Source organism: Callospermophilus lateralis, chromosome 3 (assembly GCF_048772815.1).
Source record: "Callospermophilus lateralis isolate mCalLat2 chromosome 3, mCalLat2.hap1, whole genome shotgun sequence".
NCBI lineage: Eukaryota > Metazoa > Chordata > Mammalia > Rodentia > Sciuridae > Callospermophilus > Callospermophilus lateralis.
This window is the reverse complement of record NC_135307.1, coordinates 119,754,378-119,779,924: the sequence shown is the minus strand read 5'-3', so window position 1 is coordinate 119,779,924 and position 25,547 is coordinate 119,754,378. Positions and strand designations below refer to the sequence as shown.

The following is a 25,547-nucleotide window of genomic DNA, read 5'->3' as shown; positions in this document are numbered from 1 at the left end:
TTGGTGAGTTTAAGCCATTAACATTTAGGGTTATTATTGAGATATGGGTTGTTCTTCCAGCCATAATTGTTTATTTATGTTACTATACATGGTTTGTTTTCCTTTTTGAATATTTTTCCCCCCCTTTACTGTCCTACCTCCCACTGTTGGTTTTCATTGTTATTTTCCATTTCCTCTTCCTGTAATGTTTTGCCGAGGATGTTTTGAAGACATGGTTTTCTAGCTGCAAATTCTTTTAACTTTTGTTTATCGTGGAAGGTTTTAATTTCATCTTCCATCCTGAAGCTTAATTTCGCTGGATACGTGATTCTTGGTTGGAACCCATTTTCTTTCAGTTTTTGAAATATGTTATTCCAGGATCTTCTAGCTTTCAGAGTCTGTGTTGAAAGATCAGCTGTTATCCTGATTGGTTTACCCCTAAATGTAATTTGCTTCCTTTCTCTTGTAGCTTTTAAAATTCTCTCCTTATTCTGTATGTTGGGCATCTTCATTATAATGTGTCTAGGTGTGGATCTCTTATGATTTTGCACATTCGGCGTCCTGTATGCTTCTAGGATTTGGGATTCTGTCTCATTCTTCAAGTCTGGGAAGTTTTCTCGTATTATTTCATTGAATAGGTAGTTCATTCCTTTGGTTTGGACCTCTATACCTTCCTGTATCCCAATGACTCTTAAGTTTGGTCTCTTTATATTATCCCATATTTCTTGGATGTTCTGCTCATGGTTTCTTAACAGTTTTGCTGAGCTATCTATGTTCTTTTCAAGTTGAAATACTTTGTCTTCATTGTCTGATGTTCTATCTTCTAAGTGTTCTACTCTGCTGGTAGTATTCTCAATTGAGTTTTTAAGTTGGTTTATTGCTTCCTGCATTTCTAGGATTTCTGTTTGTTTGTTTTTTATTACCTCTATCTCCCTGTATAGTTGATCTTTTGCTTCTTGGATTTGTTTATGTAATACATTGTCGAAGTGGTCGAAATGATCTTTCATTGTCTGATTTTGCTGTCTAATGTCTTCCTTGAGGCTCCAGATCATTTGCAGCATGTATATCCTGAATTCTTTATCTGACATTCCATCTGCTGCAGCTATAACCTCTTCTAAAGTTGAGTTGACCTGCATTGCTTGTGGTCCTTTCTTTCCTTGTCTTTTCATATTGCTCGTGTTTCTTTCTGCTTAGTGAAACTGTTGTGTTTTTGAAATTTTCCCCCTATATATTTATATTGCTCTTGTATAGTTGAAAAGTCTCCCTTGCAGGGGCGGGCGGCAGCTCTGCTCCTCCTCCAAATGGGGTGATCTGTCTACCACGCTGGCGGGCCGCTGGGACTGTTCTGCCAGTCGGTCGCAGGTCTGCCTACCTTGGAGGCGCGGGCAGCGGCTCTGCTCTGCCCTTCCTCCTATTGGTGTGACTTGTCTACCACGTCACCACGTCCGTGAACCCCTGGGCCTGTTCCACCAGTTAGTCGCGGATCTGACTACCTTGCAGGCGTGGGCGGCGGCTCTGCTCTGCCCCTTCTCCAATTGGGTTGTCGTGACTACCACGCCGGCAGGTCGCTGTGCCTGTTCTGGGCCCGGGCTGCGGCTCTGCTCAGCCCCTCACCCAGGTGGTGTGACGTGTCTACCACGCCGGCAGGCCGCTGGGCCTGTTCCGCCAGTCTGTCACAGGCCTGCTTACCTTGCGGGCGCGGGTGGAGGATCTGCTTTGCCCCTACTCCACTTGGGGTGTCTTGACTACTACACCGGCAGGTCGCTGGACCTGTTCTGTGCGCGAGTGGCGGCTCTGCCCTGTCCCTGCTCCAATTGGGTTGACGTGACTACGACGCTGTCGGGCCGCTGGGCCTACACCGACCGCGGGAGAAGGCTCTGCTCTGCCCCTACTCCAATTGGGATGACGGGTTACGTGTCTACCACACCAGCAGGCCGCTGGGCCTGATCCGCCGGTCGGACGCGGGTCTGTCTACCTAGCGGGCTCCGGGAGGCAGCTCTGCTCTGCCCCTCCTCCAATTTGTGTGACGTGTCTACCACACCAGTAGACCGCTGGGCCTGTTCCGCCGGTCGGTCGCAAGTCTGTCTACCTTGCAGGCTCGGGCGTCGGCTCTGCTCTGCCCCTACTCCAAATGGAGTGATGTGACTGCCACGCTGGCGGGCCGCTGGGCCTGATCCAGGCTCGGGGAGCGGCTCTGCTCTGCCCCTCCCCCAAGTGGTGTGACGTGTCTACCACGTCAGCAGGCCGCTGGGGCTGTTCTGCCAGACTGTCACAGGCCTGCCTACCTTGCGGACGCGGGTGGAGGATCTGCTTTCCCCCTACTCCAATTGGGGTTTTTTGACAACCACGCCGGCAGGTCACAGGACCTGTTCCGGGCGCAGGCGGCAGCTCTGTTCAGCCCCTGCTCTAGCCGGAGCGACGCGACACCACGCCGGCGGGTCGCATGGCCTGTTCCGGGCTCTGGCGGCGGCTCTGTTGGGCCCCTGCTCTAGCTGGAGCGACGCGACACCACTCCGGCGGGTCGCTGGACCTGTTCCGGGCGCAGGCAGAGGCTCTGTTCGGCCCCTGCTCTAGCCGGAGTGACGCGACACCACGCCGGCGGGTCGCATGGCCTGTTCCGGGCTCTGGCGGCGGCTCTGTTCAGCCCCTGCTCTAGCCGGAGCGACGCGACACCACGCCGGCGGGTCGCTGGACCTCTTCCGGGCGCAGGCGGTGGCTCTGTTCGGCCCCTGCTCTAGCCGGGGCGACGCGACTCCACGCCGGCGGGTCGCTGTGCCTGTTCCGGGCTCTGGCGGCGGCTCTGTTCGGCCCCTGCTCTAGCCGGAGCGACGCGACACCACGCCGGCGGGTCGCTGGACCTCTTCCGGGTGCAGGCGGCGGCTCTGTTCGGCCCCTGCTCTAGCCGGAGCGACGCGACACCACGCCTGCGGGTCGCTGGACCTGATCCGGGCTCTGGCGGCGGCTCTGCTCCGCCCCTCTGGCCTTCACAGTATTCAGCAGGACCCGGACCGAGAGACAGTTTCCGCGGGATCTTTATCCCTGGGCCAGAGCAGTTCCGGGAGCCAGAATTCGGCCTCTCCGGACTTGGTGCATGCTCCGACAGGAGCAGGCTCCAAGAAGCAGTTTCCGCGGGTTCTATAGCCCTGGGCCAGAGCAGCTCCGGTAGTCGGAGCTCCGCCGCTCCGGGCTCGGTGCGTGTTCTGATAGGAGCAGGCTCCAGGAAGCAGTTTCCGCGTGTTATTTAGCACTAAGTCTGAGCAATTTGTCTGCGAGACGCAGACAATTGTCAGCCTGAAATTACCTGATCTATAGCTGAAAGAGCTGCAATCAGTCAAAAACAAGGATGGTGACGTCAGCTCTCCAAGATGGTGGCCGCTGGCTTCCTCCGTGGTCTGACCGGTGTGGAGAACCGAACTGGACCGTTTCCTTCCCCGTCTCCAACCCAGAATTCAGCTCCGAGCTCAGCAAATGCCTAGCTGGCAGGAGCCCGCAGAATCAGCATCGCTGTATCTCTGCGGCACCAGCCCGTCGTTTCCCAGTGCGCGCCGCAGACTCCAGCCGCAGGGCGATCTGCTCTTAATTCCTTTAAATAAGTTCATATTACACATCTGATATCGTTGTTGTTTTGCCTGGAAGACTTTCTTCTGCATTTATTTAGTATGGATCTGGTGATGACACATTCATTCAACTTTCAATTTCTGTATGTCTGAAAAAAACTCTATTTGCCTTCACTTTTTTATTACTTAATTGATTCATAGCTTTATTGAATACAATTCATATACCATATAATTCATCCATTTAAATCGTACAATTCAGTGGCTTTTAGTACTCAGAATGGTGTAACCATCACTGTAGTTAAATTTAGGATATTTTTATTCCCCTAAAGCAAACTTCCATTCCTTAGCCATCACCTCTCTAATTTCTCTAATTTTACTCAATGCGAGGCAACAATTAATCTGCTTCTGTCTCTGTAGTTAATTTGCCTATTCTGGGCATTTCGTATAAATGCAATCACAAAATATGTTTTCTTTGTAACTTGCTTCTTTCAGTTTCAAATACTGTATTCAAAGTTCATCCCTATTACATGTAGCATGTATTACTAACTACTTCCTTTCTGTCTCCTGCCTAATAATTTTCTGTAGTAAAAATGTAATTAATGTAGTAAAAATGGTCATTTAGTTAGAAATTTTTAAAAAATATTTATTTTTTAGATATAGGTGGACACAATATCTTTATTTTATTTTATGTGGTGCTGAGGATCCAACCCAGTGCCTCACTCATGCTAGGCAAGCGCTCTATCTTCGAGCCACAACCCCAGCCCCATAGATAGAAATTTTTATTATAAATAATACTGCCATGAACATTCATGAAATGTAATGTTTTAGGTTTTGTGTGGATACATTTCATTTCTCTTTGGTGTATACCTAGGAGTAGAATCGCAGGGTCATAAGGTAACTTTACACACAAACTTTGGAGAAACTTCCAGAATGTTTTCCAAAGTGGCTGCTCCATTTTATATTCCTACTGGCAGTGTGCAACAGCTCCAGTTTCTTCACATTCTTGTTATTGTTCTTTCTTAATACAGTCATCCGTATGGGCAAGAAGTGATAATCTATTATAGAGTTTTGTTGTTGTTGTTTTTGTACCAGGGATTGAACCCAGGGGCGCTTAACCACTGAGCTACATCCCCAGCCCTTTTTAAATTTTTGAGACAGTGTCTCACTAAGTTGCTGAGGCTAGCCTTGAATTTGTGATCCTCCTGCCTCAGCCTCTTGAGTCACCGTCATTATAGGTGTGTACCACCATGTCCAGCTTCTCCATGTCCAGCTTCATTATAGTTTTGATTTTCATTTCCTGATGGCTAATGATGAGAATTTTTGGTGTGCTTATTGGTCATTTGTACATTCTTTGGAAAACTATCTTTTCAGATCCATCCATTTTTAAATTGGGCTAGCTGTTTTTTTATTATTGACTTGTAAGTATTCTTTATGATTTTTGGATACAAGTTCCTTATCTCATGATTTGAAAAATTTTCTTCCATTCTGTAAATTTCACCTTCTTGAAGGAATCATTAAGGCACAAATGGTTTTAAAAAAAAAGAATTTGATGAATACAGTTTATTTATACCTTTGTTACTGATAGTTTTGGAATCATTTCTAAGAATCTATTGCTTAAGGTCAGAAAGATTTACACCTATCTATTTTAATAAGAGTAATATATGGTTTTGACTTTGATCCATTTTGAGTTAGTTTTTATATATTGAGGTAGGGGTTTAAATCCATTCTTTAGTAAGTGGTTATACAGTTTTCTAGTACCTTCTATTGAAAAGACCATTATTTTTCCCATGACACATTTAAAGAAATAAACAAGCACTTATTGCCGAACTCCCAATTCTATTCCACGGGTCTCTGTCCATCCTCATACCAGCACTACCCTGTCTTGGTTACTGGGGTCTTCATTGTAAATTTAGAGATCAGAAACTGAATTCTCCAACTTTGTTCTTCTTTTTCAAGATTGATTTTCTATTTTGCCCTGTTTTTGAAAGATATTTTTTCCAAGATATAAAATTCTAGATTTATCTTTTTAATTTTTTGCAGTGTCATGGATCAAACCCAGAGCCTCATGGCTTTACCACTGAGCTACATCCCCAGCCTTTTAATTAGAAAAAAAAATCATTATAGTTGCTCTGCTCCTTTCTGGGTTAGACTGTTCCTTAAAAGAAGCCTGCTGTCATCCTTTGTCATCCTTATCTTAGCTTCTCTATATGTAAAGTGTCTTTATCTGGCTGCCTATAAAATCAATCATTAGTCTTGAGAGATTATGATGTGCCTAGATCCCCCTCCCCCCTCCTTCTTCTTCTACTACTACTAGGATTGAACTCAGGGGCACTCAACCACTGAGCCACATCCCCAGCCCTATTTTGTATTTTATTTAGAGACAGGGTCTCACTGAGTTGCTAAATGCCTTGGTTTTGCTGAGGCTGGTTTTGAACTCGCAATCCACCTGCCTCAGCCTCCCAAGCTGTGGGAATTACAGGCGTGTGCAACTGCAGCCAGCTCTTTATGGTTCTTAAGTGTAGTGTTTATTAAACAATTTATATCTGTACTTTGATAGTTTTTATAAAATCTGAAAAAATGGGCTATTTCTTTAAATATTTTTTTCTATCTCCCCTCTTATCTCCTCCTAGAACTCGAGTTAACACAATATTATGCTGCCTGAATTTGTCACATAATTCACTATTGATTTTTTTCACTTAACTTTTTTTGTTTCTTTTTTAATAGTTTATAATGTTGTATTTTCAAATTCACCAATCTTTTTTACAGTTTTGTCATCTGACATTTTTACTATCCAACATTTTTTATTTCACACACTTGTTTTCAATTTCATTTCTTTGGAAATTCACTTTGGGTTGCAAAAAAAAAAAATCTTCCATGTCTCACCTTGTGACTACATGGACTATATTTACAATAAACATTTAATATGCTTGCTTGCTATTTCTAATATCTATGGGAATTTCAATGTATTAGGTGTTTCTCATTTTTAAATGCATTTCCAGCTTCTTTGCAGGTTGGTAATTTTTTATTGAATGTGAAACACTATGAAATTACCTGTTGAATACTGTATACTTTTTATATTATTATAATGCGATTATTAGAAACAATTTGATTCTGTCAGTTCATGTTTTTAAGGTTTGTTAGACAGGACTGGAGCAGCTCTTAACCTAGGGCAAATCATTCCCTGCTCCTGGGGAAACACATTTTGTGTAACCTTCCTAAGACCCATGAATGTGAGGCCCTGTGTGAATATGGGGCACCACTCATCTTTTCAAGGACTTTCAGCTCCATCTTCTTAACTCAGGGAATTCACCAAACTCAGCCTGGGTTCCCTGATACTGCACTGCAACCTAGAAGCTTTCAAGGCAGGAATCTAAGGCAATCACTGGCTCATCTTGTCTGATTCCCATCCCTCACAGTACTTTGTTGCCTAATGTCAATGTCTTGAAAACCATTGTTTATGTATTTTTGTTTATTTCAAGTGAAAGGAAGCAAATTCAGTGCCTGCTATTCCAGACAGTTTTAAACTGTTAATTTGTCTGTAAGTTTCTCAGTGATTTGTTTACCCACACAGGCAAAACTCCTTCTCCTCATAGGCCAGTCCACTTCAGAATACTTCTGGAAACTAGTTCTTCATATCCGTGTAGCACATTATAGCTAACATTGTAATTTTATGTAACACTTATATATATATATATATATATATATATTTTTTTAGGTGGTGGGGGGGAACATGACCTGTGTCATACTGCTAATAGGAAACTTATCTTCACATGAAAAGTGGTGCCTAGCACAAAATCCATTGAAAATTCTTAAGGTCAACTTTTTTTTTTTTTTTTTTTTTTTTAATGGATTCAAATCTTTACATGTAACAATAGAAGTCTCATCCAGGACTTTAAACATGAATTTACTCACTGTGGTGTGCTCTGGTACTGCTCGTCTCTACCAGGTTGATATCACACTGGGCTGAACTGGTTCTTTGAAGGTGGCCCTTCCTTACAGCAGAGAGGAGAGAAACACAAATGAAAAATGGGTAACTGAAAAGCATGTCAGAAGAACTAGAAAGGAAGTTTAAACTTGAATATTTGGAGGTTTATTTTAACTCCACAACTACCTGAAACCATCAGGACTGCCCTAAAATAGTGCTGCCATATTTAACAAATGCACCATCGTGGAAGGTCATTTAAAGGGCAGTCAGGGGTGGTGATGCCATTTAGCCTTCTTCCTTTATGGCAGCATAGCTACTACATTTTAGGGTAACAGGAATATTTTTGTGCCTTTTCAAGAGGTTAGTTTCCACTATTAGTTGGACCCTCATCTGACATAGGGTGGCTTTAGTGAACTATTCTATTAATGGCATTTAAAAAATTCATTTTGGACCTTCTTGTTTTTTTAAGATTTTTTTTTTAGTTGTCAATGGGTCTTTATTTTATTTATTTATATGTGGTGCTAAGAATTGGACCCAGTGCTTCACACATGCAAGGCAAGTGCTCTGCCACTGAGCCCCAGCTCCAGCCCCCATTTTGGACCTTCTTTAAGGTTATAGCTTATCAGGTTTTTTTTTTTTTTTTTTAATCATCTGACCAATGAATATAGGTTAGAATTTATGTGATCATGACAGATTTTTATTAAAAACTACTTGAAATATTAAATAAAAATTTGGAATGTAAAGTTGCTTTAATTTTTTCAATATGTCAATACTCAGAGTTATTTACTTACATTAATGAAAATGAATTCAAAACCATTTTACCTTAGCAAAATGGCATATATTTTCTCAATGTAGAATTGCTCCTACTTCTGAAAGCTACTGATTCTAGCCCAGAGGTTAGCATTGGTGAGGTATCATATGGACCTCATTCAAAGATGACCCTAAGTAGTTACTAAACCACTAAGGGAACCAAAAACTGTTATAGTAAACAATGACTTGGTTTCATTCTTTTTTAAAATATTGTTTTAGATGTTGATGAACTTTTATTTTATTCATTTATATGTGCTGCTGAGAATTGAACCCAGTGCATCACACATGCTAGGCAAGCTCTATATCACTGAGCCATAACCCCAGCCCTTGGTTTCATTCTTAAAACCACATTTCCAAAAGACAAATACATTTCACATGGTTGGTATATAACAGATCCAAATCTAATCTCTAGATTTCATGAGTAATAGCTACTCATGTTATTTTTCAAATTAATTCTGCTCTTGGCACATCTTTACTCACATAATTACATAAAAATTACTTCTGCTTATGTTGTCATTTGAAAATGGAAAGTACAAGATTTCAAGAACATTACAACCGTGGAAATCAGTCATTTTTGTAAGAATGCTATTTTTTCTCATGGATTAAAGTTATGCCCATTTTCCAAATGTTCTAAAATGAATGTGTTTAACTTTTATGAGCAAATTGTTGCTTAGTTGTGAAATAAAGCATTCAAACAAAAAGGGTGAATAAAATACATAAAGTTAGACAATGAACAATAAATATACATATACCCAGCATGAGATGAGAAATACACTATGAACATATCTCAAAAGCCCTATGTGTACTTTCTCTAACTGAATCCTTCCTGTCCACACCAGTAGTAACCACCTGCCTGGATTTTGTGGTAACCAGTATCTCTCCTTTCTTTATACCTACCGTGTGTGTGTGTATGTGTGTGTGTGTATACATGTATCATATACACATGTGTGTGTATATGAATATGTGTGTGTGTACATACATATACATATATATATATATATATATATATATATATATATATATATGTTATTTGGGTTTGCTTCATTTTAAACTTTATATGAATGGAATTTTGTTGTCATGTTTTCTTTTGTAACTTGCTTCTTCACCCAAAATTATGTTTGTAAGATTTATCCAGGTTGATATATGTAACTGTAGTTCATTTCTTCTCTTACATATTGTTCTTTTGAATGATGTAACTTTTTGTCCATTTCATGTTCATGAGAACTTGGGTACTTTTCAATATTTTTATTATTATAACCCGTTCTACTATAAACTCCTGGTAAACATCTGTAAGAATTTATCAGGTATCTGTAGCCAGAAGAAGAATGGGCACACACTTGTTCAGCTTTACAAGGTATTTGCAAACTGATTCAAAAGTGTTAAAACTTTTCAAATTTTAAAATAAAACCATTTTATATTGTCTGGCTGTGATTTAAAAAACTTATTTTGCCAGGCTCACAGGTGAAATAATGGTTTTTCATTGTGGGTATGACTTGCAATTCTATAAAAAGGTTGCAAGGCTTGCATGTTTATTTTCTGGATCTTTCATTTTTTATAAATTCAATTATTTTTCCCATTTATCTACATGTTTACCTTTTGCTTGAGTCAGTTTCTTAAAAAGTGTGTGTGTGTGTATCACACACACGCATTTACATCCTACTGGTTGTTTCATCTGAGAGTTCTAATATATAATGTTGTCTGTTATGAACTAAATCGTGTCCCCACAAAATTCATATGTTGAAGCCCTAAACTCCCAACGTGACTGTATTTGAAGGTGGTATTTAGGGAAGGTAATTTTAGGCTAAGGGTAGGGCCCTAATCCGAAATGATGGGTGTCCTTATAATAGGAAGAGACACCAGAGAGGTTTTTTTCCTCTTCATGCACACCCAGAGAAATGGCCATCTCAAGCCAGGAAGAGGGGCCTCACCAGAAATCAACTACAGTGGCATCTTGATCTTGGGCTTTTAATCTTTGTAACTGGGAGAAAATAAACTTCTGTTATTTAAGGTACCTAGTCTGTGGCATTTTGTCATGGCAGCCTTAGCAGACTAATACACTTTGTAGATGTGTCAAAATGATGCTAGTCTAAAAAAAGAATAAGTGAATATTCCTGTTTATCTATCTTCAATGTGGTTTGTTTTAAGAAACTCACTAGTAAAACTGGGCCTGGGTTTTTGTTGTTGTTGTTTGTTTGGGCCTGGAACCCAGGCCCTCATGTATACTGAATTATAGCCCCAGATCTTATTTTTATTTTGAGACAGGATATTGCTAAGTAGTTAAAGCTGGCCTCAAACTTATGATCCTCTTGCCTCTTGTGATAAAAACTTCTTTATTGACAGAAGAATTTCAAAAATATTCTGTATGAGCTTGTAAAGAATTTTGTAGCTATTGGGTACTATAAATAGTAGATTAACCTTGTTAATTATATTGTTAAAATCTTATGTTACTGATTTTTATCTCCCTATAAATTTCTGAGAGTCATACATTACAATTTAACTATTATAGTAGTTTTGTTTAATTTTCCTTTATATTTCAAATTTTGATTTGTATTTTGAGACTTTGCTAATTTTATATACTGCCTTGTGTCCCCGAAGGCCAAAAGAAATTCATATGTTGAAGTCTTCCCCAGTGTGATGGTATCTGGAGATAGGATTTTCTGGGAGATAATCAGGTCATGAGAATGGAGTCTTAGTCCCTGTTTCCTGGCACACAATTCATATAATCCTTGGAATCTCTGAAATGATTGGTTTCTTTTCATATGCTAATGAGTTGACCCATAGCTGGCAGCCCTTAGCTAATCTTTAAATAAATTCTCTTGAACTAAGACATGTACTGAGTTTTTAAAAATTATAATTATTTCTTGGAGTTCTGTTTTGGTCTTTGTAAAATCTGCTTATTTTTAAGTCTCTCATTTATTTTTTGATAGATATAAAACATAATTAATTTATATCACATCTGATTCTTCTGAAAAGTAAAAATTTTGAATATCTGAGTCTACTATCAGTTATTTCTGTTAGTTCTAACTAATGGTATCTCTTCTCTTCTGTTTGGTATTCTTTTTATGATGTTAAGATGCTTTTTAAGGTAAAGAATGAAAGTAGGTTCTTCCAGCATTGATTTGTATTTGTTTCTGTCAACAGCCTGGGAACATTTCCAGCCTGGACTAGTTTATATTCTTACCACCCACCTCCCACTTCAGAGTGTCTAAATTCAGGAAGAATGCAAACCCACATAGCATTTGTAATTAAAGAATTTTCCCCCCCCTTCTTTTATTTAGAACCAATTGTTCTTATATAATCTTTTTCTTCTATTATGACTATGCTTTCTACCAAAAAGACATTATTTTGTCTACTTTAGTGCTCTTCATATTAAAAATATTTCTAAATTCTGGCAGTCTGGGGAGCAACTATGAATAGGAAGGTATCATATCTGAGACTTTGATGCTCAGTGGCATTGAGTACTGTGGGGTACAACATATCATGCTCTTCACAAACTCTATGGATTGACAAAATAATTTAATTTTTGGATAATTATAGCAATATTAAATTTTATGGATTTAAAAACCATACAAATCACTGGCAACAAATCCCAGTAGAATATCGAATTTCCTTATTAAGACTTTTGATAACTGTTAGACATGTACTTCTGGTTCTCTAACTTATAAGCAAATGATTGAACTGCATTTTCTGACACTCTTTGTAATTGAGTAGGATCATGAAACTTGTTCTGGCCAGTTAATTAAGTAGGCAGTGATGTGTGTCACACAGGCAGATCATTTCAAGTGTAAGACCCTCCAGCTCTTTTTTCCCTCTGGCTTGACAACTGACAGCACTGAAATTAGTGATTACTCCATAATTTCAGTCCTTAAGTGAATATGATTAGCAAAACCATGTGTACTAGCTCATAATAATTGCATGTTAAATATGAGGAATAGTCTTTTAACATTTTGAGTCACTAACTATTAAGGTTGTGTCTTAGTCTTTCTTTTTTTCTGTTGCTAAAACTGAATACCACAGACTGGGAAATTTACAAGCACTGGTATTTTGCTCAGTAACTGATGAGGGCCTTTGATCTGGGTCTTGTCATGGCAGAGGGCGAGGAGACAGAGCCAGCAAGCCAGAGAGCACTTATTTTATAACAAAGCCACTCTAGTGATTACTCATTCATTCATGCTGGTAGAACCCTCATTACTTGGGGAATTAAGTTTCTAATGCATAAAATTTGGAGCTCACTAAATTCAAATCATAGTACACTGATAGTTACTACAGCCAAACCTAGACTATCATAACTGCTGGTACAAAGAGTAATTCATTATCCAATTAAAAGTTTAAAACTCTATCCAAAGCCAGCACTAGAGCAGTTAATCAGCTAGTTTTCCCCTTAGCATACTGACTAACAAATGTTTAGAAGACTAGAATAAGAATAGATCATTCACTATTCCAGACATTTACACATTTAAAGTCAAGGGTAAATCAAATCCCAATGTCTGTTCTCATTATCTAATACTGTATAACATACCACCCTAATTTTTTTTTTTTTTTTTTGTACTGAGAATTGAACCCAGGGGTGTTCATCCATGAGCCACATCTCCAGCACTTTTTCATATTTTATTTTATTTTTTTAAAAGAGAGAGTGAGTGAGAGAGAGAGAAAGAGAGAATTTTTTTAATATTTATTTTTTAGTTTTCGGTGTACACAACATCTTTGTATGTGGTGCTGAGGACCGAACCCGGGCTGCACGCGTGCCAGGCGAGCGCAATACCACTTGAGCCACATCCCCAGCCCACTTTTTCATATTTTATTTAGAGACAGGGTCTCACTGAGTTGCTAAGTGCCTCGCTAAATTGCTGAGGTTGGCTTTGAACTTGCGATCCTCCTGCCTCAGCCTCCCTCAGTCTCCTGAGCCACTTGGGATTACAGGCATTACACTGCACCTGGCCCACCCTAAATTTAGTGAAATAAAAAAAATTATTGCTCATGGTTCTGTGGGTTGATAGCTGAGCATTTTTAGCTTGGAGTCTCTGCGATTATAGGCAATCAGCAGCTAAGTCAGGAGTCAACCAAAGGTTCAAATGAACTGGACGTCTGAGATGGCTCATTTAAATGGCCGACAGTTGTCACTGGCTGTGGGGCTGGTTCTTTGTGCTGTTTAGATTTCTTACAAGATAAGGATGGATTCTATATGGGAGCATCCTGTGTATGGGTGGCAAGAAGCAGAAGCTTTTAGGCCACTTCAAAACTGAAATGAACAGAATTCTATGGCCCAAGGAATAATAGTGCCTGCCCATATTCAAAGATTTAGAGAAATAAACTACCTCTTGATGGGAGAGTGGCAAGATCACATTGCAGAAGAGTATGTGGGAATGAAAGCTATTGTACGGCTATATTTGGGAAACACAACCTGATCCAATGGGCTTGTATGTAACTTTTTGTATCTGAAGTAGTCAGATGTTAAAATTATGAGAGAGAAAAACCTACTGGATTGCCTTCATGATGTATTTTGAAATAAAATACATGATACCACATATTTAAAAAAGAACTCCCTCCAAATCTTAATTACTCCTTGACATAAAACAATTGAGAGAGAAATCAATATTTTATGAAATACTATTTTACCTACATATTTTTTTTTAGAATATGAACTTCTTAAGTCAACTTGCACCTCTTTTATGATTATTCTCAGCTCTTTTTCACAAGTATGAATAGCATACAGTATGCATTTAATAAATATTAATGATGAGTTATGATATTGGATAACTCCTAAATTTAATAAATTTCACATTTTCACACAATTTCAAAAAACACTGAAGATTAAAACTGATGAATGAAAGTAATCTTCAGTGTACAGCATTCTCCATGAAAGTAATTTTTCCTTTTGTCTCTTATGAGTTACCGTCTTCCCAAATTAATTGCCTGCTTATTTGTCTCTCTCTACATAGATTTAAATCTCCTATGAAGTTAGGGAACAAGTCTTCCTTATTCAGTATGGGATTAATTATGTGAAGCACAGTGCCTACAGTACAGTAGGCTCTAAATTCTACAAAATAACCACATGTCTTAAACTTTTATTTCCAGTATTGCATAAGTTGTTTTTTTCTTTCATATTCAAGACTTAACTTAAAACAGACTTCACTTAAATATTTAGGAGAAGGTAGACCCACCCTCACTATAGTCATCATGCCCAAAACACCTAAATATTTAGGTGACGTCTTACCTTAGTAAGTTTAAACCTTAGTTGTTTAAGAAAGTCCAAAAAGTCCAAATTATGATGGTAGTAAAAAAGGACAAATTGAGACTACTTAGTAATAAGATGCTTTAAAATTACTTTTAAATTAATTACAAAAGCTGCATTAGAGGAATAATTCTAAACATTAAACCTCCCAGAGTGAAAGCATATTAATTATTTAGTGGAATCACTACTTTATGTGCTACTTTTATTTTCAAGAGCATGTTTCTATTTTGGTTACCTGCAAAGGAAGTAGAGGGCTGCAATGGTAAGTGTTACCAGAAGAATGGTCAATGCCAGGAAAGCTGCAAACAGGTTGCTTTTGCTTTGGATGCTTGAACTTGGAAGAAAAACTTCTTCACAACGAGCTCCTGTGTAATTTTCAACGCACCTATAGGGGTAAAATATCAGATAAAGAATGCATCTCTGCTCCATTAGTTAATCTGGAAGCAAAAGGTAGCTTGTATGAAGGAAGGAGACTAATCTTCAGATTATAACTGTGGAAGAGACATGCCCTGTGATGCTCAAGGGATACAGTTAAATGAAACAAATTAGATTTCTTACAAGATAGGGGCAGATTCTATAAGGGTGCATCCCACTTAAGGGTGGTAAGAAGCGGAAGGGCTTCTAGACCAATGTTTGCTGTCTTCTTTTTCCATTTTTCTAATGGCTAAGAAACTACAAAGAAATTATATTCAGACTTCTATTTAATTTTTTTTTAGTTGTTGATTAACCTTTATTTATTTATTTATTTATTTATATATGGTGCTGAGAATCAAACCCAGTGCCTCACACATGCTAGGCAAGTGCTCTACCACTGAACCATAATTCCAGCCCCTAGATTTTCTTTTGAGATAGGGTCTCGCTAGGTTACCCAGGCTGGTCTCAAACTTCCAGGCTCATGTGATCCTCCTGTCTCAGCCTCCCAAGAAGCTGTGAGTCGTGATGCCAGCAAGATGACACCTGACTTATCCTCTAGATTTTCAATGATGTGATTGTTTGTACATAACTCAAATTCATCTAAAATTAATTTTGTTGCATTTGGGTACAGGTTTAGCTCTAAATACATTTTTTTTTCCTCAAAATTACTAATTTGTTATCTCAACCTCATTATTAAATATTCAATACCTTACCCACTGTTTAACAATGCCTACTTGAACACGTCAAATTTGTGTAAATAATAGTATTTCTATTCTTCAATTATCTGTACATCTAATCTTGACTTCTACCACATTGCTTCAATATTGTGACTTTATAGTGTAGCTCTACTCCCTACATTACTAGTTGTCTTTGTTAGAATACTTTTTAATATTCTCATGAGCCAACTATAATATTTTAAAGCAAATTACCCTTAGCTCTCTAGGCCTATGACAAGACTGGAGGTGTAGCTCAGTAGTGGAGCACTTGCTTGGCATGTGCAAGGCCCTGGGTTTGATCTCCAGCATCACAAAAACAAAAGAAATAATACTATATGACAAAGAATGATAATCTTTGGTATTAACAAGTTCCTTTCTCCCTGTTAATGTGTTCAAAGGATTATAAAACACAAAGATTGATATAAATTAACAAGAATGACATAACATTAGATTAATTTTATTATTTTGCAGTTGCATTTAAGATATAGTATCTTAATATAATTAATTTTTATTTATAAAGCAACCCAAGAAGTCATGGAGTAAATCTGCAGTAAACTAAATTTAGCACTAATTCTGTGTTTTTTAAAAAAAGGGTGATATATTTTAAGCTGGTTTTACCAAAACCAGAAAGTATTAAGTTAATTCTCCTCCTTACCTCTTTTCAGCTTAGGTAGATATTTAGAAATTTACTGTCATTTCTCTAGACTAATAAAGACACAGGTCTTGAAAGTTACACACAAACTAATCAGTAGCTTTGACAACCAATATGATAGACTAATAAAGTAGTCTACATATAAATAAAAAGAAAGGATGTTGAGGTATATAGCACACAGGATCGACTTTAGCCAGCTGAGCAGAGGAAAGGTTCCACATGAGCCTCCGGCCGGGCCCGTGTGAGGCAGCAGTGTTACTGTGGGAGCTCCCACTGCCGGAGTTGGGTTAGGTAAGGCAGCATCCATATTCTCTCAAACTACTATGAAGATCAGGTTGAGGAGGTAAACAAGGAAAAGTAAGGATGAGACCTGGGGGGCAGACTGAAATGCCAAGTGGAAATATTCTGGGGTAAAATCACAAATACTTAAAGTCTATATATGCTAATTTTTCCACAGGTAAGGTCAGTTAAACAAGCACTAGGAGAAAAAAGATAAAGTGAAAAAATTTCTTTCTCCTCTAACTCCACCTCCCATTTCCCAAAAGGGGAACACACACACACACACACACACACACACACACACAGAGTCACAGTCAGCACACACCCTGTCACAGATAAGCAGAGGAAAGTGTCTCCTGAAAGTGTCTCCTGAGTAACCAAAACATAAACTAAAAACTCTTCCACAATTTAATTATTTTTGTTTTTAAACAGAATTCAGTAGTCTGGGCATGGTAGTATAATCCCAGTGACTCAGGAGGCTGAGGAGGGAGAATTTCAAGTTTGAGAACAGCCTCAGCAACAGTGAGACCCTGTCTCAAAATAAGAAATAAAAAGGTATGGGGATGTATATCAGTGGTAGCGTGCCCTGGGCTCAACTCCTAGTACCACAAGAACAAAACAAAGAATTGAGCAAGTACCAATTATTCATGCCTTCTAATTTTTTTTTCTTTTAAGTTTTAACCACTGAAAGAAAATCCTATCATAACTAAAAAAAAAAGTTCTCAATTTTTGAAATAATGTTTTAAATGGCGTTCAATTTATATTCTAGAAAAATTAACTGAAGCCTTAAATAAATAAATCCTGAAATGAAGCAGTATAATTTCTTTTGATAAGAAATATTTATTTTAAAAAAAAAACTATAAACGTATTACTTGGATTTCTTAAGGCTGTTCAAATTCAGATAAGATTAGACTTTAAGGGGGAAAAAAAAAGACAAACTAGCTGATGTAACTAACATAAATCTTTCATCTGGACCATGCTCTGAGTTGGAAGGAGTCAGGAGAATGGTGTACACATAAGCCTAGAGGTCAGATCAGGGTGTAAGGAAATAGGAAAAGGCATAGGAGGGAAACCAGTCAACAAGAGGGGTTTCTCTGTCTCACTGTAGGGGCAAAGCAAACACATGCACTTGCAGGAAAAGAAATCCTGATGGTTAACTTAAATTCAAGAAAAAAGTTTTGTTATTGTTTAATGAGTCATCAGAATTTAGAGAAAGGCAAAGTCACATTTAAACATTATACTCTTATCTAAGAAGTAGAATTGGCTAACCTAAAAATGAATTTTACAATTTTAGGTATTTATTATATAAAAAAATAAATACTGCCTACCAATGATTGTGCACAAGGAGTCCACTTTTAAACTTCTAGCTCTTTTATAAAAATGTTATGACCCAGTTACAATACAAATATAGAATTTCAAACAACTCTTTTATAGGTAAACAGGTTTAATGAAGTACAGACAGAGAACTTCTTGTACCAGCCGAGAAAAACACAGAAAGGTTGAGTTTTGTACCCGCATTTACGCAAAACTAAGTAGCTTTTGTCTTTATGTGAATAACTCTCTTGTTAAATTACTTATATGCCTCATTACTGCATAGATTTCCAAGTAGTAAAGAGTTGTGCTACCTAATGAGGTAAATACCAAGGACTAAGGGATCATGTCCATTTCCTGGCACCTAAGATTAATGCTGGAATGTATACAAATGCTCAGTAGGATGAGCAGCTCCAAAACTCAGAATTCAGCTTATACCACCAACAATCTGACCCTAAATATTGTAGCTATGTTGAGTATACTGCAAAGTATTTCAGATTCTTCTGTGTTCAAGATACATTGTTAACACATTAGAGACATTTAGCATGAGTAAAAAGAACCAGGTTTTGAATCATGTGAACAGAATGCCATTTAGTTTCAAGAACAAACACTGGACTGTAAGCTGGAAACTAGTTTCCTGACCCTACTATGGTGCTTGTTGGATATATGATCTTGGGCTACTCAAAAGTCAAAATCAAAGGAGCAACACCTGCCTTAACTATTTCAAGGGCTATTGTCAGAATCAAATAAGATAATGTCAAAAATGGTTGTGAATACTGAATCATACAAGTGAAATTGAAATGAAAGTAGTCACTTTGCAAAGGCCGTGTTTACTTAATGTTGATCTGTAGGGAATAAAATGACTAAGAAAAATTACAGCTAGAAAAGGGTAAGAGCATGGTGATCGATAAATGTTCTGTTAGTAGTATTAAGTATTTCTCAGAAACAAGAAACAATTATAAAATAATAATAAAAGAATTCACAAGCCAAAGAAAGATTCAATGTCAGTGCCACCTCACTTCCAGCTATCCTAGAAAGAAAAATTCAAATACTGGCATATGCAAAAGGTGACTTCTAGTTAACCAATACTTTGTGTGGCAATCAAAGTTCAATCTGTAACATGTGAAAAATGAAAAACCAAAACAAAAAGAAAAAGAAAACTACTAGAAGTGTTTAAGAAAATAAACTGGCAACATGGGTTTGGATCCCTTTAATAAATAGTTCATTCAAGGCCATATGATAACATATATAGCCAAAATCCTATGAAACTCCTACCAGATTTGACATGCCAAAAACTCAGGGAAGACTGGATCACAACCTTTGCCTCTTTTATTAACTAGTTCCCTAAATGTAACCTTATTAAGCATTTATTATATTCTTAATAATGTCTATAGATAACTTGACTAATATTCAATCTTGCAAAAATTTTGTTGTATCTCTAGATAATTATGAGTCTAATATAAGCCTGATTAAAAAGCAAAATCCTAGACTCCTTCAAGATTGACTATTACCCAGCTAATTCATATGCCTAAATAGATTATAGATTATATCTGAATATAAATGATAAAATAGACTGCACAGAGAATAATCCATATTTGTCATTAGTCAGGGTATTATTTATAGTTTTAATGTGAAGGACTGTAAGTTTTTAGATTAAGTAAATTACTGTGAAAATGTGAAGTATTTTATTTACTGAAACTAGCTAAAGAACAGGAAGTAAAGGAAGCATATCAAGAAAATGATGAGAGTCAACTACAGCAGGATAAAAATATGATTTTCATTATGGAGTTTGCATTGGCCAGTCTTCTCCAATGGATACTTTCTTAGAGAAACACCTGGAATACTACTGGCTGGGTTAACCAGAGCAATGAGATAAAATTTTGTGATTTGTTAGTTTCTTAATGTGGTCTTGTTTCTCTATATTAACAAAACAATTAATCAAGTCTCTGTTCTTCCTATTTTGTCTACCTCAAAAAAATGATCAGGGAGAAAAATCTAAAACTATTCTTTAAAAAATTTTATTTAAAAAATGATAAAAAGAAAAAATTAAAACTATCAAGTCACATATATATGTTTTTAAATAACCTATTATGATTCTTGGTAAAAATATATATTTACAAAGTATTTATACATATACAAAGTATTTATACATAAAATTGGTATATACTAGTTTTCCCTTTAAGTAGTATTTTCAATAAATGTAAAGTCATACTTAAATATTATGAATAATATGTAAGTGGGCCTTCCAACTGTAGAGATTTTCCCCGTTCATGTTTGGTAAAACTTGAGGGCTCAAGACTGTAAACCAGGAACAGCTGGAAAGTCTTACACAATTAAACCACAGTTCTAAATGTATTCGTGCTGGCATCTTACCTTCCCAGGCTTCAGGACTCAACAACCTTCTAATGCAGGGGAAATGTCATGCCCCAACTTGGAATAAGACAAAGAGAAGCCAGCATCAGTTCACTTCCTGACAAAAGAAGTTAAGTATTAGAGCTGGGCAGAAGTCACAGTTGTCACTCTGCATGGTATTCCTGTGTAGCAAATGAAATCTTATTGCTAAGATAAAGGAATATTTTTAGCTGTCTTCCAAATGAGATAGTGGATGATAAAGAGAGTGAACAAAACATAAAAACCTCAGAAAAAACACATAATTTGATATAACTTCATTATGCAACAATAAGAAGAAAATGAAGAAATTTAAAGCAAGATATACCTTGCTTTTCATTGGCCCTCAGCTTCAACAGCATGAGATAAGCCAAGTTGGTTCTGAAGGGTAATTTTTAACTCTTGAACAAGTGACACAAATCAGTGAGAAAAACTCAAGTAGAAGAGAAGTCGTCCTGAGAAAGCAGATACGTTTCCATTGTTGTATAACCATATCCCGCCCTGTGTGAGAAGTACAATGATGTTGCAAAATATGAGGTGTCAAGGAGATTCATCCTATTAAGTTTTGTTCTAAATATGGTGAGGTCAAGATAGATATCAGTTGTTTCTACTGAGAACTTTAATCAGAGGGTTACTAAAATGAAAAGCATTATAATGCATAGCTAAATAGAACAGCTGTTTTATTCATTTGCATCTGTTCTTCTATTATCAGCTTTGAGGCTGTTATTTCCGTTCCATAAAGGTGTTCTAAAGATCAAGATAATTCCTGATGTTTGATAAAGCACATGGCACAATGCCAAAAGTCAAAGTAAAAAGGATTTTGCTCTAATTAATCACAGAGGCATTTTGAACTTTTTCTTTGAACTATAACCTTCTACTAAATTTAGAGATGCAAAAGCTAAAGTCTTATCTTTGAAAAAAATGCCATAACCAACTAACCTTAAGAAAAATATAACATTTTTTTATGGTTAATAAAATGATTCAAGATACTAATATTCCTTTTGGAAACCAAGTTTAATAAAACATATAGCGATAGACACTACTGATAGCCAAAAATACAACATATAATTCAGTGAGGCAACATATCAAATGCAGTAGTATTTAAGCACAATGGATTTCTTGCATTTTCCAATTATAAGTGATTCTTAGCTGTAATCATTTTAGCTTCCTGTAACTAGCCTTTCAGAGATGATATGTTTTTACTTCTATATTGCATCTCTTAAATAGATCTGTCCTTATTTTACCACCTGACAAGTGATGATTTCTAACTAACAATGAGACTGCTACTGTGGTAGATAGCACAGACTTTAATCTCTGCCAAGGCAGCAAAGCCCCTCTCTGATCTGAACTTCTGGCCATGTGAGCAAATACCACTTGGGAGGGTTCTGGTGAAACCAGAGCTTACTAATAGTCACTCTGGGTAACTCTTCCACAGATCATGCTTTGCTGATTTAAACTCATCACAAAGTCCTACCTCCACCCTGCAATGCTTATTTCTAGGTGATTCCAGGATAGGTCATAAGATGCCCGGAGGAAAGTGAGGCCACAAGTCAAGGCCTCACCAGCTAGTAGTGCAGGCATAGGTGAACACAAACCCTTCCCCCACTTTTACTCTAAGAGACTACTAAGTTGTAGACGGAAGGCTGTTTGACTTGTGTCTAATTTTGCCAAAAAGCCAAGGACTGAAAGGGCTGCTACCTGGGTTGTTCTATTTGAAGTAGACAACAACAACAGCAAAAAGACTACCAGGTTTTTTGTCAAATGTACCTTTTGGGGTTATCTGATACTATATGGCTGCACTTTTCATTGTCTTTATCTTACAACTCAGTAAATTGTAGACAACTTATAGTAATACAAATACATTTTATTTAGTGTAAGACAAAAAACTGCCCTGTGAGTATTGATCAGTTTCATACCGGTTTATAAATTCATTTCAACATGTCTGATAACTTACATATGTTTGTGTTAGTAAATTCTCTTCTGGGTCAATTTTGACATCTATTGGTTTCCTCATTAAATAATCTATTCCTTATTAATCAGTTGAATACATTTTGATACATCTTCCTTTTATATCTGAAGAGAGCAGGCTGTGCCCTGCCCTAAGTTGCAGTACAAGTGCTAAGGCAAAATGAACCAGCATCTTGTTTGTGCAAGTAGAAAACCATCACATGTTGGACACACAGAAGAACCACCACCAGCTCTAAAGAACAATTATAAGGCACATACTGATAATTTATTCATGCTTATAAAAAATTACTACCTTATCAAATTAAATCAGGGGCAGATGGATTTAAGGACTTATCAAGACCCTTTCACCTTGACAGCTAGCTTCATGGCTGTCTTTACTAACTCCTTTTCTGATCATCTGCAGTGGTTCTTTGTATTTGTATTTGTTCTTTGTATTACCTCTTCATATTCTGTGGCCACCCTAACTCTTTTTCAGCCTCTTTGTAACCTTTTACCACTGCATGAACTGTGATGAGTGATTTGCATGTTATAGATATTAGTAATTAAGATTGGAATGGAATAAAGAACTTGAATTGCCACAGTCATGACTACCAAGTAAAATCAGGAGTACTTAGTGAACTAAAACTGATGAAACTGATGTAGCTTGTGAATTTATTGATGTTCAATAAATCCTGACATTGTGGAAAGATGCAAACTTGTTTATCTATGTAAATGGAATAGCCCACGCATTACAATGTATATGAAAATCATGATTTTTAAAATTTTTTTTTAAAAAATATCAGTTTTAAATCCATTGGGATGCCCATGGATTCACCTGGCAGAGCCAGATAAATGGAATTCCAAGAGAAGTCTTCCTCCTGAGCAGTTTATACTCTAGCTTGTCTTTTTGTGGTTCTCAGAGGTGAATCCAAAGCAGAACTTTAAATCTGTTGGTTCTCTGTTTCATTAGATTTTTTTTCCCTCTCTATTAATTTTATGTCTTTTTGTTGTTGTTGTTCATTTATGGCACATAGATTATTTCCCATTAGTAAGAGCAATGATAAGGGCTTTGGTTTCACAGTATGATTATCTAAAGATTATAGTAGGTAGATGATGATATATATGTGTGTGTGTGTGTGTGCGTGCGTGTTGGATAAGAGAATCTGATTTGTCAGGCTTGGAAAAGAATTATTTCTCTATTTGTCTTTTTTTCTTTTCTTTCTTTCTTTTTTTTTAGTTCAAATTGATTAAAAATGTTATGCTCACTGGAAAGGAGAGCATCTCTTTGACATGTGGACCAGTGAGTTTTGTGACTCTGTGCTTACTCTTGACTTGTGCCAAATATGTACAGCTGAAATGATAGGCTCTGTCTCTGTATGACTAAAATTCAGAAAGGCTCTTACCTCTCTTTATGTGAGGATGAAGTATCTATAGGGAATATTAATAAATGACAGTATGGAGCCTCTCAAATTAAAGGAGTACTATTCTAACTGACATAGGGATAAATAAGCTCTTATATAACTGAATATTCCGAAAATTCCCAGAAAAAGGAAACTGAAATTCTAATGCTTGAAATATGCTGAGCTTAAATAAAATCCCTCTCACTAAAACTAAGACATATTTTGAGAATCCAGTTCATATTAATAAGAGCAAATCTTTCACAAACAAGATTAACTTAATAGTTTTGGTTTAATAAAAACAGCTGTATCTTTTTCCTGGGTTAACAACAGTACATTTATGTATTACAGATTCAAAATGGCAGATTAGAGAAGGCTGTATTTCCAGTTGTTCCATGACTTGGGAGTCAAGCAAAGTGGGTGAAAGAGTCTTCACTGAAATTCAATATTAGACAGTCAGAGTCTCTTAGAGACCAGACATGTGGGTGCATTGAACAAAGAACAAGAATGATAAAAAGAAAAAAAAAAAACAAGAAAGAGTACACTTGAGCCAACCTGGTTACAGTAGGAGCAGTGGTACTGGGTCACCACAGAGGAAGGGATAAACAAGCAGAGAGAAAGACAATAGACAAACTTGGCACAGAAAAATACTGAAGATCAGAAAAGCAGTCTGAGCTTAGCTGATCAAGAGGCTGTATAGCAAACTCATTTGAAAAGAGCTGTGTATTTCTCAACTGGCAAGCAGAGGGCTGAAGTGGGGAGCTATCTCAAGGAGGTCATGACACAACTTGCTTCTACAGGAGTCCGAGAAATTATAGCAAATATTGCCATACTGCCCTGGCAAGTTCCTACCATGTGGTCTAGGGTGTACGTAGTAGAACATGAGTGAAACAGGCACAAAGAAGACTGTACCCAGGGGAATTGAATTCAGAGATATGGAGGGGTGTGCTTTCCCTTTGAGTCTGGTGACCCACACAACTAGCTGAGGAGGGTCAGGAAACTGTAAAGGCAGGCATGATTAACCTCAGGGATTAAGCCTGGGAAAGCTGTGTTCATGGGCACTGTAATGTGTAAGACCTCTGAAGGGTTGGCTTCCCTGCCCCACAAGTAGAATTCTCAGGAGGTTTCTGAAATTGAGATTCCCAGCAGAGACTGGTATCTGTCTGGCCTTAGAGGTAGGCTGGAAAATCTCTCCAGAGCAGATACCAACTAAAAATGTCCTTAAGGCCTGATCAGAACTAAGCCCTTGCCATTAGAACTCCTCATTAGAACTCTGTAGCCGCCCCACCCTGGGAGTCTAGTGATCTGATCTGTCTACAGTACTTCCCATTCCATCCTACCTTTTGCTGGTCAGAAGGGAAGATGTAAGTTATTTTAGGCAGTTTCAGCTTTAGACCACTCCAGCTAGCAGCTTGGTGAGCAACACAAAAGAGAAAGGTGTTAAAAAAAAACCCAAAGGCTGGGGTTGAGGCTCAGCAGTAGAGCACTCACCTAGCATGTGCGAGGCCTGGGTTCAACCCTCAGCACCACATAAAAATAAATAAATAAAGATATTGTGTCCAACTACAACTTAAAAAAAACCCCTCAGTCCTCACTTATTTGTTCTCTCTCATGCATATATTCTCTCTCTCTCTCTCTCTCCATAGCCCAAGAAGAAATGGAAAGGAGGACAGTCAGATGTAGGTAGTGACCATCCAACCTCATCGACAGTTTTGACCAACTTAGTAGAAACAATTCTTTCATTTTTCATTAAGAATCATCCCCCCTTTGGTGTTCTTGCTGTGCTGATTGGTTTATGGATATATATATATATGTGCATATATATCTGTACATATTTGGAGATATATATATATATATACACACACACACACACACACACACACACACATACATATTTGTTTCTTTCTCATTTTGGCATTTTTAATGATTGCTATTTTTCC

At 37.6% G+C, this 25,547-nt stretch overlaps 1 protein-coding gene across 15 annotated transcripts in view; it reads right to left on the bottom strand.

Annotated features, from left to right (window-relative positions):
- Positions 1-25,547, bottom strand: part of Nrg4 (neuregulin 4) — a 205,220-nt gene that overhangs the window by 27,518 nt on the left and 152,155 nt on the right. For all 15 annotated transcript variants that reach the window (XR_013155375.1, XM_076851185.2, XM_076851186.2 and 12 more), the window contains 2 exons: positions 14,739-14,888; positions 7,449-7,528 (listed from right to left, as the gene is read on the bottom strand). Coding sequence is in view for 14 of the 15 variants with exons in the window: in XM_076851185.2 (XP_076707300.1) it covers positions 7,449-7,528; positions 14,739-14,888 (230 nt within the window). In the remaining variant the exon portion in view is untranslated. The remainder of the gene's footprint in view (positions 1-7,448; positions 7,529-14,738; positions 14,889-25,547) is intronic.